General features: G+C 41.8%; 1 protein-coding gene across 3 annotated transcripts in view; it reads right to left on the bottom strand.

Moving 5' to 3' along the window:
• The window catches only part of DCLRE1C (DNA cross-link repair 1C), a 49,463-nt gene that overhangs the window by 14,297 nt on the left and 17,928 nt on the right, over positions 1-17,238 (bottom strand). For all 3 annotated transcript variants that reach the window (XM_060397385.1, XM_004014239.6, XM_042230578.2), the window contains 5 exons: positions 13,718-13,819; positions 7,100-7,236; positions 6,054-6,108; positions 2,389-2,477; positions 1,797-1,891 (listed from right to left, as the gene is read on the bottom strand). In XM_060397385.1, the coding sequence (XP_060253368.1) occupies positions 1,797-1,891; positions 2,389-2,477; positions 6,054-6,108; positions 7,100-7,236; positions 13,718-13,819 (478 nt within the window). The remainder of the gene's footprint in view (positions 1-1,796; positions 1,892-2,388; positions 2,478-6,053; positions 6,109-7,099; positions 7,237-13,717; positions 13,820-17,238) is intronic.

Consider the following 17,238-nt stretch of genomic DNA (forward strand, 5'->3'; position numbering starts at 1 on the left):
AACATTTTTTTATATCCGTTAATAATTCATGCATGTTACAGGCTAAATGTCTGTGGTCCTTTCAGAATTCTTTATTTCTGACTCCACAATGGTGTTTGGAGGTGGGACCTTTAGAAGATAATTAGCTTATGGTCGGGAAGGGGAGGCAACACATACAATGGGATTAGTGTCTTTGTGAAGAGAGGAAGCAGATTTCTCACTTTCTCCAGGCCCATGCACAAAGGAAAGGCCATGTGTGTGCACAGTGAGAAAGTGGTACAGCCCAGGAAGTGGGCCCCCACCAAGACCCAGACCTGCCAGCACCTTGATCCTGCCATCGCAGCAGCCCCCAGGACCGTGAGTAGCACCCAGTGTCTGCTCGTTGCCATGCAGCCTGTGCCAAGTGCACAAGGCCATGAGAGACGTGGAGGGGGCGGAGGGAACAGGAGACTTTAACCAAAATACCGAGTAAGCCACGTCTGGTGTCACGTTACTGTCTCAAGCATGCTGCACTGGCCTGAAGTGAGCCCTGTCCACGTACATCCTGCAAATGAGGAAATCTTACATAAAGAATGAACTCTACATAAGTTAAAATGACATGGCGTGGAATTAGGGAAGGGGAAACAAATATTTTCCTGCCCTCTGATGGTACCTGAGCTTGAAGAATGAAATGGAATGCTCATGAGACTGCTTACTGGATAGGGTAACTTACTATTCTAGTGGTGAAGCTGGTATTAAGAAGCAGGTAATTAGAAGTTAACTATTTCCCCAGTGACAAAGGGTATAGCTTAAAACTACATTTTTTAAAGCTGCTTTAACGGGGAAGGGAGGTATAGGAACCATCATCAAGCTTCCCATCTTACCACTGAGGAGACAGGCCTGGAGAAGATGTGTGACAACGCAAAGGTCAAGAAACCAGAAAGGCTGATTAAGGGAGGAAACCCAGCTCTTAAAGTCCAGGGTTCTGTTACAACTGACAATTGTTCAAACAACCAACTGTTTATCTTCTCATCTTCTAAAGGACTTACGGTGACTTAAAGATGTCTAGCTGCTGTATCTGTAGTCATCCCAATGTCCAAGTTATGGCTTCGTTTTAAGCCAGGGATTAATACATTTGTTATAGCTCCTTCACAATGTGCCAAAGTTACCTTTCTGTGGAATGTGTTTGTATCACCTCTAAAGCTGGACAGCTTCATGTTCTTCTGAATCAGTGACTATAACAGTATCATGGTATGTTTCAACTCTAAAAATAATCTGTCAGAACATTTTCACATTAACTCACCTGTATGTGTCTGAAAAAAAGTAAAATTTCTATGCTATTAGAAGTTTATTTTCATATTATTCTATGCTACGACAATATAAATACTGTAATATCTACAATTCAATTTAACCCAATAATAATAGAGCTGTGAAATAGACTTAACATATAATGTTCATCACAATATTTATAAAATGGAAAAGTTCAAAATAAATGTACAATGACAAAGATCAAATATACCATTATGTAGTTACGGCATCCAATAGGTGTGTAGAAAGGTGAGAAAATAAAACCTATAATAAGGAAAAGTCAAAATTGACCCAGAAATGATAAAATATGATAGTAAATCCTCATGATCTTGGATTAAGCAATAGTTTTTCTTAGATATGACACCAAAAGCAAAAGCTATAAAAGGAATTAGATAAATTGGACTTCATCAACAGTTAAGTTTTTATACTTCAGAAGACACCACAAAGACAGCTTTCCCCAGACCATAGCACCCTGAAAAGCAGCCTTGCAGGGAAACCCATATCCATGACGTCAGAGTCATTCTTCCTACCTGAGTCTAGGTGGATTGTTCTAGTTCTCTTCAGTTTTCCAAGAGGTTTGTACTTGGGCTCAGTACTTTGGGAAGATCGGCATAAAGGCTTTAAGCTGAAATAATATGAGCATTTTATTTTTCCTGTTGGAAAAGCTGCTGGAATGTAAGTGTTATAGAGGTTATGAAAACCTGACTATGGCGGGGGAAGCCACTACTGTTAAAAGCAGAAAAGCAATGTTTAATAATCAAAAATCACTTTCCTATAACAAAGTGGTAAATACAAGCATTTGAACAACCTAGTAGACCTCATCTAATTGTAGGACTGGGGAGAGCAAAACTGTTCTTGCACTGCAGAAAAGCAGGTCCTTAGCCTACTAACTAGTAACTAATAGAGGAACACCTTCTGGCATTCAGGGAATTTCAGTATCGCAGCAGCTTCCTTCTGCCAGATTGCCAGAAGCCTTTAGGATTATGCAGAATACACTTGGTTGAAGAAAGCCAGTGTGCCCCTAACCAGCCTGTTTCACATCCTTGCTCCCACTTTCAGCCCAAGACTATTCTCTAGGTCCATCCCATTCAACAACATAAATGCCACAGGTAGCCCACTCACATTTCTTTAACTTTATCCATAGTTGTGCCCAACGGGATGACGTTTGGATAGACATTCACAGGACAGATGTAGCTCAAGAAATCTTTAATCTGGAAGAAGGAAAACAAAATGCATCAATTATCTCTCCCATGAAAACCCTGGGTGTTAAAGAAGAGCAAAGCGAGGAGAAGCTGAGGTCTCTCAAGAGACCTCCCAACATCGGCTGCACTTGAGGTGTGTCCAGGACCTTTCAAGAAGAGATGCACAAGGTGCAGGCCCTATCCCCAAAGATCCCCTAACACCGAGCTGCAGTGGGGCCTGGGAAGCAGTGATTCTGGTTGCCAGTAAGGTGTGAGTTTAACTAATGACTGGGATTCAGAGATTCTGTCCTCCATACGACATTAATTTCCTTACCCATAGTGATTCATTAGGTCACTCACCCATAGTAAATACCTCTCCTTCCAGGAAGTTGGGATTTAGTTGAGTAATATGCACAAGGAAACAAGGTCTTCAAACTGCATTCCTTTCCTCTGATGTGTAATTGTTAGCAATACACCAAGAGGAACTACACCTTTGAGATTGCCTAATTTGTTCTCAGGATTTATTCTAAACAAGGACAATGACATGCAAACATGTCATGTCATGAATACCCTCTGCAAAGCTCGGAATGCTAAACAAGAACTTTCACCATTCCTCAAAACATCTTAACAACCCAGACAGGCTTGTGCTTTGTCACTTACTAGATCTTGGTGAGCTTGTGATCTCAGTCAAGTTACCTCATGTCTCTTCGATTCTTCATCTAAGCGTATAAATGACATAATACGTGTGAAGTGCTTAGCCTGGTACCTACCACATGGTTAAATATTCAGTAAAACTATTAGGAGTTGGTCATGGCAATGCAAAGATTTTTATTTATTTCTGCACATGGGGAGACTGAGTATTAGCACCCAACTTTTTCAAGTAAAGCACCACAAGAGGTAGGGAACTCAGCAATTATTAATAACTGGATTAAAACAAAACAGGAACCTTAATTAAGCCTAGGGAAAAGACAAAGATCCATTCTTTGGCTGCTGCTGCTGCTAAGTCACTTCAGTTGTGTCTGACTTTGTGCGACCCCATAGATGGCAGCCCACCAGGCTCCCCCGTCCCTGGGATTCTCCAGGCAAGAACACTGGAGTGGGTTGCCATTTCCTTCTCCAATACATGAAAGTGAAAAGTGAAAGTGAAGTCGCTCAGTCGTGTCCGACTCCTAGCGACCCCATGGACTGTAGCCCACCAGGCCCCTCCGTCCATGGGATTTTCCAGGCAAGAGTACTGGAGTGGGGAGCCATTGCCTCCTTTGGCTACTTTTCATAAACAATTTCATTTGCACTTTTGGAGCAGGCATGCAATGAAAAACCATTGTTACCTGCCCACAACCTATATGATTTGTATAATCAATCCAAATTTGAGGCTGGTAGAAATCCGAGGCTTTTGAAGGGAATAAGAATGAAAAAAGGAAGGTCAGACCTACACACCAGAAACAGTTTAGGGAGACCGACACCCAGTACACTCTCCTGCTTGTCCATAAAGTCACTGCAAACAGTGGACTGCTGTTCCTGGTGGAATAACTACAGGGTTCTCGTGAGCCTCTAGTCACAGCACTTTGTCAACCAATCAAATACACAATCTTGCTTTATGTGAGTTTCTCTAAAGATATCTTACATAATATATACTGTTGGTCCATGAACAGTGAACTCACGGCCAGTGGCTCTGTAACTCACAACTGAACAAAAATCAAACAGGTACCTCCTCTATAAGGCACACTGCAGCCTCCTTGCACTTAGGCACACTTGCCAGCACTTCAGCATTACACCTGGGGGCTCTTTCAAACAAGAAAATCACCCCAAAAGCACAAAAATGTGGAAAATGCAGCAGCAAATAGTGAAAAGGACACTTGTTTACAGTCTGTGAGCTGAAACACGAAGGCAGGAGGCCACCATGTGCGACCTGAGTCAGGAATGTGCGTGTCAGGCGAGTCCAATCCTTTGCTTCCCGAGTGTACATGTGTGCAAAGGACCACAGAGCACCAGGCACACTGATGTAAGGGTTCATACAAGTGTCAGTGAGCAGGTGGGTTTGTAATAAGGAATCCACAAATAATGAGAATAATACTTGGGGCGGGGGAAGAAAGGACATAGAAAACAAACCTATGGTTATCAAAGAGGAAAGGGGGCGGCAGAGGTATAAATTATGAATTTGGGGTTAACAGATACACACAATTATGTATAAAATAGATAAACAAGGACTTGCTGTATAGCACAGGGAACTGTATCCGGTATTTTGTAATAACCTATAAGGGAGAAGAATCTGAAAAAGAATGTATACACACACACATACATACATACAAATAACTGAATCACTACATTAGTGAATTTGCTATACATTACAAACTAACACAACATTGTAAACTAACTATACTTCAATAAAAATTTTTTTTTAAAGAATATCATTAACTGGAACTGTTCAAATCATTACCATGCCCACAGCTCAGTCCTGCAGAGCTGTATCTGTGTAGCTCCAATACAAAAAATAACCATTATCAGGGAAATGCATTAAGTGCAGAAATGGCAAAACTAAAATCATATATGACAAAGTATCATAAAAAGCCAGGTTTGATCTCGCTTTTTCTCCAATATATGAAATTACTAAACCCCTGCACTTGTAAGATGCTAGCATTTACTTTGGAAATGCTTGAAAATTTTGCAAATAAATTACGTATGTCAGGCTCCCATCCTAGTAGGTCAATATCTTATATAAAAAGTATCCTCACATAACCATATTAAGTCCTCTTCAACTGAGTAATTCTACTATACTGATCCCTACTAAGGACAGAGTGTATACCCCAATCAGCTTTGTTCTTCCACACTTCTGAATATTGAGGACTATTTTGTAAATGGCTTTCAGTACGATCAAAATCCAGAAGGGGCCAAGAATCTGGCCAGTACAAGGCAGCATATCATGAGGTTTTATCTGCAGTGCTCCTTCAAATAAGATTTAAGATATTTTTTCAGTCTTTTCATTGAAGTACTTTTTCAAAGAAGATTTAAGATTTTCAATTTTTTATTGAAGTATAGTTTATGTACAGTATTATGTGTCATAGGTATACAATGTAGTGATTCATAATTTTAAAAGGTTATACTCCACTTGTACTGACTATATTCCTTGTGTTGTATAATGGAGTATTTTACCTTAACTATGACTTCATTAGGGACACTTTTTTTGTCTGTTAGCCTTTAACTTTTATTTATTAAACTATAGCTGATTTATAGTATTGTATTCATTTCAGGTGTACAGCTTCAGATTCTTTTCCATTATAGGTCATCACAAGACAGTGAATATAGTTCCATGTGCTGTGTAAGATTTACAATGCTTTTATGACAAGTAAACAGAATTGGAGTGGGGTATTTCAAATTTAGAAAGCAAGGCAGAGAGAAAACCTTAATCATATGTTTTCTTTAATGTTTCGGTTGAAAATGGTGATGATCAGCAATTTCCTTCAGACTTAGTGACATACCTCATTCACTGAGATGTCTTCCCCACATTTCTTTAGGAAAAGCCACAGGCCACATCGAGCAGTAGAAAAAAGAGATGCCCCCAGAAGCCACGAAGGCTGCCAAGGTTCTGAGCCTATGGGATCCTCTTACCTCACTGTAGGAGGAATGAAAAGAAAAGCAAGCTCTGTAGGAACTCTCTCCAGTCCTGGTGGGAGATGCAAACACAAAATTAAAGGTCACTTGATCAAAACTAAGTTCTAAACGTCAAGTCTTTTCATGCAGGCTACTGCAGTGCGAAATCATCCTACCATCAGTAATTTCTTCCTGGCACAGGGGGAGCCCTTTCCAGAAATAAAATGTTTGTAGACATTCTGAATAGCGAACATCAAGGAAATCTGCTAAAACATAATGATCAGTGCGGGGCTCCTCTACTCCACCAAGGGCTCTACTTGCTACAACATCCATTCATGACTCCCCGCCAAGCAAGACACCTCAGCTCTAACCCTCTTGTCTGTCTAATGCAGATAGACTCTGGGAGATACTGGCCAATAGATAGGTTTGGAAGCAGCATTTCTTTAGTTCAAACAGAGTTCAAATTTCAGAGGTTATTTTCCACAATTGTAATGGATCCTCTTCTTGGGCTTAGGCTGCTGCTGCTGCTGCTGCTAAGTCGCTTCAGTCGTGTCCAACTCTGTGTGTCCCCGTAGATGGCAGCCCACTAGGCTCCTCTGTCCCTGGGATTCTCCAGGCAAGAATACTGGAGTGGGTTTAGACTAGACTGCACTTACAGCATTGATTTAATTGATGCCTTCAAATTGTGGTGCTGGAAAAGACTCTTGAGAGTCACTTGGACTGCAAGGAGTTCAAACCAGTCAATCCTACAGGAGATCAGTCCTGAATATTCATTGGAAGGACTCATGCTGAAGCTAAAGCTCCAATCCTTTGGCCACCTGATATGAAGAGGCAACTCACTGAGACATTGAGGCTAGGAAAGATTGAAGGCAGGAGAAGGGAGCAACAGAGGATAAAATGGTTGGATGGCATCATCAACTCAATGGACATGAGTTTGAGCAAGCTCTGGGAGATGGTGAAGGACAGGGAAGTCTGGTGTTCTGCAGTCCATGGGGTCACAAAGAGTCAGAAATGACTTAGTGACTGAACAACAAGGTTTCTCTCCAGAGACACTGCTTGCTTACCTCACAATGATGTTGGTTTTTCTGGTTCTTTCTCCAAACCACATGGTAGATGGCTTAATGCTGATTGTGTGGAGTGGAATTTTATTTTTGGAAGTAATGCCACATGGTAACTTATTCCACTGAAAATATTCCTCTGCCTAAAAACATTTTAAAAATACAGAAAATCAGTTTTAACATTTTCAACAAATCTGTTTGTAGGCAGGGTCTCAAAAATAAACATAGATGAATTTTCAGACATATATAATAGACAGACAGACATGAGGAAACAGGTAAGTCCAAAGTGAGGAACATTCCACAAAATAACTGGCCTGGACTCTTCAAAAATGTCACTGTGATGAAAGAAAAGCAAAAGACTGGAGACTTACTTGATCTACATCAAAAGAAACTAAGGAGATCTGAGTGATGCAACACATGATTCTAAATAATATCCTGGGGACTTCTGTGGTGGTCTAGTGGCCAATACTCTACACTCCCAATGCAGGGGGCCCAGGTTCCATACCTGGTCAAGGAACTGGCTCCTACATGCCATAACTGAGAGGTCATATGCCATGCTAACATCCGGCGCATCTGAATAAATAAATATATATTTCTTTAAATCCTGGACAGCCTTGCTCCTCCCTCCACAAGCCATAAAGGACACGAATGGGACAACTGGATATTTGAACATGGACAATATCACATCCAACAGTGTTGTATCGATGCTGAATTTCCTGAGTGTGAGAACTGTACTGTGGTCATATAGGAGAATGTCCTTGTTTAGGGTGAAGTGTCATGACTCAGATGGGTTGGCGGGGGGTGGAGGGGTGTGGCATGCTGGTGACACACACACAGGAGAGAGAGATGAGGCTGCCAGGAAGAAGGCATGGTGGTGTTAACACACAGTGGAATCCAGATGAAGGGACAAGGTGTTCATATGACCCAGTGATTCTACTCCAGAGTATACATCTGGGAAAAAAAAAAACCAAGAACGCTAATTTGAAAAGATATATGCACCCCAATGATCACAGCAGCATTACTTATAATTGCCAACATGTGGAAGCAACGAGATGTGGTCCATATATACACCATGAGCTATGAGAGGGAAGTTTAGGGGAGGATGGATACATGTATATGTATGGCTGAGTCCCTTCACAGTTCACCTGAAACTATCACAAAGCTGTTAATTGGTTATACCCCAATACAAAATAAAAAGTTAGAAAAGAAAAAAATAATACAAAACGGGAGCATTATCACCTCAACTAATGCTGATCATGTGCCTTAAGAAAAGAATGAAATTTTGCCATTTGCAACAACGTGCATGGACTTGTAGGGTATTAAGTGAAATAAGTGAGACAGAAAGACAAATACTATATGATATCACTTATTTGTAGAATCTAAAAAATACAACAAACTAATGAATATAACAAAAAACAAGCAGACTCACAGAGAACAAACTAGTGTTAACAGTGGGGAGAGGGAAGGGGGAGGGACAGATAGGAGTAAAGGATTAAGACGTATAAACGATTAGGTATAAAATGAGCTACAAGGACATATTGTACAGCCTGGGGGAATACAGCCAATATTTTATAATAACTATAAATGGAGTGCAACCTTTAAAAACTGAATCACTATATTGTATACCTGTAACATATAATATTGTACATCAACTATACAAAGTATAGCACTCAGTTGCTCAGTCATGTCTGACTCTTTACAGCCCCATTGGTCTAGCTCGCCAGGCTCCTCCAACCATGAAATTTTCCAGACAAGAACACTGGAGTGGTTTGCCATTTTCTATACCAAGCAAAAAGAAATCTGCCAATTAAGACATTTATTGGGGGTTGTTGGGGAAAAGACAAGAAGTCCCATAGAAAAAGGACAAAACAGTTTCTACTTTGTATTAACATTATTTTTATCCATCCATTAAATAACTGCATGGTGTGTGTCTGTGTTTGTGTTTATATATACATACACAAACAAAATGATGAAGTAAATTACGATGTAAATTATAACATGCAGCTGAACAATCATCAAAAGAATTTCTTAGCTCATATCTCTCCTGTGCTGGTTTGAAATAGAATACTCCATGGTATGAATAACAATCTTTTTTTAAATTTTGCTTTACTTTAGGGCAAAGTGGCTGATGGAGTCACATAGTATTACTACTACAGTGATTATCCAAATGTATAAATGTGCTATTTACTAAAATAAAAATTACTCAGCATTTGAATGCCAAGATTAAAAATTTAGAGAAAAATTATGATCACACAAACCCCCTGCATTTGATGGTCACTAATTAGTAGTTGAGTTACAGTGAATGACAATCTAAACTAAAATGGAACTGTTAAAGCCAAATTCAAAATTGAATCCTTGGCAGTTAATACGAGAAGAAAGTATGATGGCATCAGAAAATCAATTACCAGTGAGTTTCAAAGATACTAAAAATATTCATTTGGAACTGGATCACCAATACACGTAACTACTTCCAAATTTAAGGGACTTCCCTGATGCTCCAGTGATTAAGACACCACATTTCCAATGCAGAGGGCATGGGTTTAATCCCAGGTCGGGGAACTAAGATCCTGTATACCATGTGGTGTGGCCAAAAAATTAAAAAAAAAAAAAAAGCAAAGTTATATTTAGATATTCACTTCAAATAGGAAAAATATAAAGTTTATAAATGTGCATGTGTCACGAGTTTCAAAGTAAGCCACAATGGTGATCACATTTTGTTAAATTTTAAATTATAAGCTCTAATGGAACAGCAGCCGGGAGGAGCTACCCTGCGTCCGAGCCAAGGGCGATGGCCGAGAGGAGCTACCCCACGTGCGAGGTCAAGGGCAACGGCCCAGAGGAGCCACCCCGCATCCGAGGCCAGGGCGGCGGCCGGGAGGGGCAACCCCACGCCCAAGGAGTGGAAGCTGTGCGGGCACAGGAGGGCCTAGAGGAGCCATCCCATGCTGAAGGTCAGGAAGGGTGGTGGGAAGAAATACCCCTCATCCAAGGTCAGGAGCAGCGGCTGTGCTTTGCTGGAGCAGCCGTGAAGAGATACCCCACGCCCAAGGTAAGAGAAACCCAAGTAAGATGGTAGGTGATGCAAGAGGGCATCAGAGGGCAGACACACTGAAACCATACTCACAGAAAACTAGTCAATCTAATCACACTAGGACCACAGCCTTGTCTAACTCAATGAAACTAAACCATGCTTGCAGGGCAACCCAAGACGGGAGGGTCATGGTGGAGAGAGCTGACAGAATGTGGTCCACTGGAGAAGGGAATGGCAAACCACTTCAGTATTCTTGCCTTGAGAACTCCATGAACAGTATGAAAAGGCAAAATGGTAGGATACTGAAAGAGGTACTCCCCAGGTCAGTAGGTGCCCAATATGCTACTGCAGGTCAGTGCAGAAATAACTCCAGAATGAAGGGATGAAGCCAAAGCAAAAACAATACCCAGCTGTGGATGTGACTGGTGATAGAAGCAAGGTCCGATGCTATAAAGAGCAATATTGCATAGGAACTTGGAATGTCAGGTCCATGAATCAAGGCAAATTGGAAGTGGTCAAACAGGAGATGGCAAGAGTGAACGTCGACATTCTAGGAATCAGCGAATTAAAATGGACTGGAATGGGTGAATTTAACTCAGATGACCATTATATCTACTACTGCAGGCAGGAATCCCTCAGAAGAAATGGAGTAGCCATCATGGTCAACAAAAGAGTCCAAAATGCAGTACTTGGATGCAGTCTCAAAAATGACAGAATGATCTCTGTTCGTTTCCAAGGCAAACCATTCAATATCACAGTAATCCAAGTCTATGCCCCAACCAGTAATGCTGAAGAAGCTGAAGCTGAATGGCTCTATGAAGACCTACAATACCTTTTAGGACTAACACCCAAAAAAGATGTCATTATAGGGGACGGGAATGCAAAGTAGGAAGTCAAGAAACTCCTGGAGTAACAGGCAAATTTGGCCTTGGAATGCGGAATGAAGCAGGGCAAAGACTAATAGAGTTTTGCCAAGAAAATGCACTGGTCATAGCAAACACCCTCTTCCAACAACACAAGAGAAGACTCTACACATGGACATCACCAGATGGTCAACACCGAAATCAGATTGATGATATTCTCTGCAGCAAAAGATGGAGAAACTCTATACAGTCAATAAAAATAAGACCAGGAGCTGACTGTGGCTCAGATCATGAACTCCTTATTACCAAATTCAGACTTAAATTGAAGAAAGCAGGGAAAACTACTAGACCATTCAGGTATGACCTCAATCAAATCCCTTATGATTATACAGTGGAAGTGAGAAATAGATTTAAGGGTCTAGATCTGATAGAGTGCCTGATGAACTATGGAATGAGGTTCATGACATTGTACAGGAGACAGGGATCAAGACCATCCCCATGGAAAAGAAATGCAAAAAAGCAAAATGGCTATCTGGGGAGGCCTTACAAATAGCTGTGAAGAGAAGAGAAGTGAAAAGCCAAGGAGAAAAGGAAAGATACACGCATCTGAATGCAGAGTTCCAAAGAATAGCAAGAAGAGATAAGAAAGCCTTCTTCAGCGATCAATGCAAAGAAATAGAGGAAAAGAACAGAATGGGAAAGACTAGAGATCTCTTCAAGAAAATTAGAGAAACCAAGGGAACATTTCATGCAAAGATGGGCTCGATAAGGGACAGAAATGGTAGGGACCTAACAGAAGCAGAAGATATTAAGAAGAGGTGGCAAGAATACACAGAAGAACTGTACAAAAAAGATCTTCATGACCCGGATAATCACGATGGTGTGATCACTCACCAAGAGCCAGACATCTTGGAATGTGAAGTCAAGTGGGCCTTAGAAAGCATCACTACGAACAAAGCTAGTGGAGGTGATCGAATTCCAGTAGAGCTATTTCAAATCCTGAAAGATGATGCTGTGAAAGTGCTGCACTCAACATGCCAGCAAATTTGGAAAACTCAGCAGTGGCCACAGGACTGGAAAAGGTCCGTTTTCATTCCAATCCCAAAGAAAGGCAATGCCAAAGAATACTCAAACTACTGCAGAATTGCACTCATCTCACACGCTAGTAAAGTAATGCCTAAAATTCTCCAAACCAGGCTTCAGCAATACGTGAACCGTGAACTTCCTGATGTTCAAGCTGGTTTTAGAAAAGGCAGAGGAACCAGAGATCAAATTGCCAACATCTGCTGAATCACGGAAAAAGCAAGAGAGTTCCAGAAAAACATCTATTTCTGCTTTATTGACTATGCCAAAGCCTTTGACTGTGTGGATCACAATAAACTGTGGAAAATTCTGAAAGAGATGGGCATACCAGACCACCTGACCTGCGTCTTGAGAAATCTGTATGCAGGCCAGGAAGCAACAGTTAGAACTGGACATGGAACAACAGACTGGTTCCAAATAGGAAAAGGAGTACGTCAAGGCTGTATATTGTCACCCTGCTTATTTAACTTATATGCAGAGTACATCATGAGAAACGCTGGACTGGAAGAAACACAAGCTGGAATTAAGATTGCTGGGAGAAATATCAATAACCTCAGATATGCAGATGACACCACCCTTATGGCAGAAAGTGAAGAGGAACTAAAAGCCTCTTCATGAAAGTAAAAGAGGAGAGCGAAAAAGTTGTCTTAAAGCTCAACATTCAGAAAACGAAGATCATGGGTCCCATCACTTCATGGGAAATAGATGGGGAAACAGTGGAAATAGTGTCAGACTTTATTTTCTGGGGCTCCAAAATCACTGCAGATGGTGATTGCAGCCATGAAATTAAAAGACGCTTACTCCTTGGAAGAAAAGTTATGACCAGCCTGGATAGCATATTCAGAAGCAGAGACATTACTTTGCTCACTAAGGTCCGTCTAGTCAAGGCTATGGTTTTTCCAGTGGTCATGTATGGATGTGAGAGTTGGACTGTGAAGCAGGCTGAGCGCTGAAGAATTGATGCTTTTGAACTGTGGTGTTGGAAAAGACTCTTGAGAGTCCCTTGGACTGCAAGGAGATTCAACCAGTCCATTCTGAAGGAGATCAGCCCTGGGATTTCTTCTGGGATTTCTTTGGAAGGAATGATGCTAAAGCTGAAACTCCAGTACTTTGGCCACCTCATGCGAAGAGCTGACTCATTGGAAAAGACTATGATGCTGGGAGGGATTGGGGTCAGGAGGAGAAGGGGACGACCCAGGATGAGATGGCTGAATGGCATCACCGACTTTATGGACACAAGTCTCAGTGAACTCTGGGAGTTGGTGATGGACAGGAAGGCCTGGCGTGCTGTGATTCATGGGGTCACAAAGAGTCGGACACGACTGAGCGACTAAACTGAACTGAATGTTACTACTTTCCTTACAAATAAATTGTTCGTTACATAATTCATTACAAATAAACATATATCAATTGTATACATATATTTCATTAGAAATTACAAGTATCTGTGTCTATTTACTAATTAGGTTTATGATAACGGAATATAGTGAGGTACCGCTGCATGATCCTGATCTAATACCAGGATCTCAGCCTCACTTTTCACATCTGGAAATTGAAGAGCCTAGAAAATGGGATTTCTGAGGTTCCTTCTGAATCTAAAATTCTGGTTTCCGTGAACCATACAAACAGTAAGAGTTCACCGCGTACCTTTGGATGTCGACACGCGTGGATCTGAGTGTCACGGTCTGTTGTCAGATGGTGGAGAATGTCAGGCATGTTTCGAAACATGTCTAGTTTATTCACGTGAACCTGAGGAAAACAACACAAATAAGCACGTTATTGGAACTGTAATTCCTGTAAATAAAGTATTCAAGGGTAAATTGGGCAGAGGTTAGAAAAGAACCCTTCTTCCTCAAAGCCTAGTTTCCAGCTCTCTCAATGCCTGCTAGTGTCTGCCAGGACATCGAGATCCCAAGCCCTGCAATCAGCGTTACTGCCCATTGTGGGTGGCAGTGAAATGTGTGGGGACTTGGCTGGTGGATTTCACTGGATCCGTCCATCAAGTCATTCAATTTGTATTTCTTGTACATCTGTTCTACATCATGCTTTATTCCAAATATCGGGTTTATTGCAGTGTACACAGCAGACAAAAACAACCAAGAATCACTTGCTGGATTTCCCTAGTGGTATAGTGGATAAGAATCTGTCTTCCAATGCAGGGGAAGGGGGTTTGATCCCTGATCCAGGAAGATCTCACATCCAGCGGACCAGCTAAGTCCGTGTGCCAGAACAACTGAGCCCAAGGGCTTCAACTACTGAAGCCTGCCTAAAGCCTGTGCTCTGTAGCAAGAGAAGGCACTGCAATAAGAAGCCCGCACACTGCAACGAAGGGTAACCCTACTTAACTGCAAAAGAGAAATCCTGAGAGCAGCAATGAAGAACCAGTTAAACCAAAAATTAAATAAATAATTTAATAATTTTTTTAAATGAGTCACTTGCTTATGGAATTCCCTAGCAGGTTTAGCGGGTAGAACTTGGTGCTTTCACTGCCAGGGCCCAGGTTTAATTCCTGGTCAGGGAATCAAGAGTCTGCAAGCAGTGAGGCATGACCAATAAATGAATAAATAAATAAAATGTTTAGAAAAGGACTCACTTGCTCACGAAAACACACACAACGTCCTGTATACTGGCAGCTGGCAGGAGGGGAGGCCAGCAGGAAGAGGAAGCAGAGACCCAGATCCTCCCTTTCCACACTCTTCTTTATTGGGTGAAAGGAGGACTCTGGCAGATGCAACAAAGCAAAACAGAACAAAGCTCAGCCACCTTCAGAATTTTAAGGCTAATACATTTTAAATTGTTAAAACCAACATGTTGGTTTTACTTAAATCTTCTGGGTATTTTAGAGTAAACAACAAGTACCTAAATTGATACAAGGATAATGAAATGGCACCCTCCCCAAAGCATTCTAATTTTGAAGTCTGAATAACAAAACAGATTAGACTAATGTTAAATCAATGTGGAAATTAAATACCCAGACAGGTGTGGAAAGAATCCAAGCCTGATTGTGACTTAGCCTTATTCCTCTCGCTGCCTGTTTTCCTAATGACTAACAAGAAGAAACAACAGATGGATTTTTCTGGCCTAAGCAGATAAAAAGAGGTGAATTCTGAGATGTACAGAGAGACACAGGGAATTTTCATCCTCACAAAAATGAAGGTGCTTGAAGAGGTTGCTATAAATCAACCCTCAGATCTCATCTTTCAGATCCTTCTGTCAAAAAACCTCACTCTTCTCCCCCTTTTCTGTGTGCTCTTTTCCCATCAGGCATGTAGGATATTAGTTCCTCAACCAGAGATCGAACCTGTGCCCCCTGCACCGGGAGTGCAGAGTCTTAACCACTGGACCGCCAGGCAAGTCCCTATACTCCCTTGTCTCTAAAGTTGTTTCTGTTCCCTACAGAGGGATTAAGAGACTTTGCAAGAGGGCTCACTCCAGGGTCACTTTCCTAGGACCTGCCTCCTCTCCACCATCCCTGGGTACCTCCTAGGCCCAGGGTTTCTCCCTGCCAGGCCTCTGAGCTGGAGCTTCCAGTCTTATAGATTTCACACACCACTGAAATTCACAAAATAAATTCAGGATTGACAGGTGGTGGCTAGCTTTATATTTTGCCAAGAAAGGACATGAAGGGGGGGAAAGGCAGACTAAAATACGCAAGTTTGCACACACACAACATATAATCACTGTGATTTTTATTTAAAAGGCCATTTTAACACCAAAAACACATAGGAACCACAATCTCAGAATGAAAGCAAATCTTTCCCAAAATGGAGAATTGGGAGCTTTATGCCAAAAATATTTGGACAGGAAAACTTAAGGAAGGAAGAAATTAAGGAAAGAAGGACTTAGGAAGTAAGGCTTCCTAAGGCTTATGGAGAGCGGCAGAAATTGTTTAAATTTCAAATGTAAAGCACTAAACCTTTTTAGTTTTACTAAATTGTGTTGTATATAAGTATTAAGTTTATGGCAGAAGTCTGTTAACCAGAGGATCAATAAAAGATGCCAAATGAAGCAGAATTTAAACGTCCAACTCGTTCCAGCATTTCTTTTGTTCAGAGCCACCCCCAAAAATCCATCTTCTCTCAGGGGTCGTGGGCACTGCCAGAAGCAGTCACTCTGCTCACCTTGCTGCCGGAGTTCCCAAAAGCCCAGCACTCAGCTCCCATGGAAGGGACAGGTGAAGACTGACTCCCAGCCTGACCTGATGCGTTTCCTTCAAGGGGAAGGGGCTTAGTGCCCCAGGACAGTATTCTCCATACACTTTCGACCATGATCTCCAGTAAGAAATACGTTTGAATTGTGATCTCTTCCCAAGCTGGCGATTTGTGGCATACTGCTTTCTCGGGATACTGGGCAGAGGCAGAGCTGCAGCCCCTGGCCAGGCACGCAATCACGAGGGTGAACAACTCACACACTGACTGAATGCCGTAAGTGAAAACCAGAATGGTTGTGTGTGTCGGCATTCAATAAGTTACACGAGACTCCCAACACTTCATTGTAGATAGGCTTTGTGTTAGACGGTTTTGTCCAACTGTAGGCTAATCTGTGTTTGGAGCACATTTCAGGTAGATGAGGCTAAGCTATGATGTTCAATGGGTCTTGGCTATTAAAGGAATTTTTGACTTAATGATAAGCAATGGACTTAGCAGGACAAAGCCCTGTGGTTAACTCAAGGAAGGTCCAGATAGGCATGTGTCTGATTCCTGACGTAAATTTTCACATGACAGTGGTTACTCTTAACTGTAAGCAACCCCCTCAGATATTTCCTAGTTCAAATGTATTCTCATTGCTGGCCACAAACACTAAATTTCATGACCCGCGATTTTGAAAAAAAATACATCCTTTAGGGGACTTCTCACCAAAGGGCTCTTCCCACTGTCAATTCTCCCAAGAGGAAGCAAACAAAGATGACAAAGGCTGTGTTCAGGGCTTCCCTGGTGGCTCAGTGCTGAGGAATCCACCTGCCAATGCAGGAGACACGTGTTTGATCCCTGATCCAAGAAGATCCCACATGCCACGGAGCAGTTAAGCCCGTGTGCCACAACTACTGAAGGCTGCATGCCCTAGAGCCTGCGCTCCACGACAAGAGCAACCTCTGTAATGAGAAGCCCATGCATCGCAATGAAGAGTAGCCCCAGCTTGCCACACAGCAACGAAGACCCAGCACAACC

This window comes from Ovis aries, chromosome 13 (genome assembly GCF_016772045.2).
Source record: "Ovis aries strain OAR_USU_Benz2616 breed Rambouillet chromosome 13, ARS-UI_Ramb_v3.0, whole genome shotgun sequence".
Taxonomy (NCBI): Eukaryota; Metazoa; Chordata; class Mammalia; order Artiodactyla; family Bovidae; genus Ovis; species Ovis aries.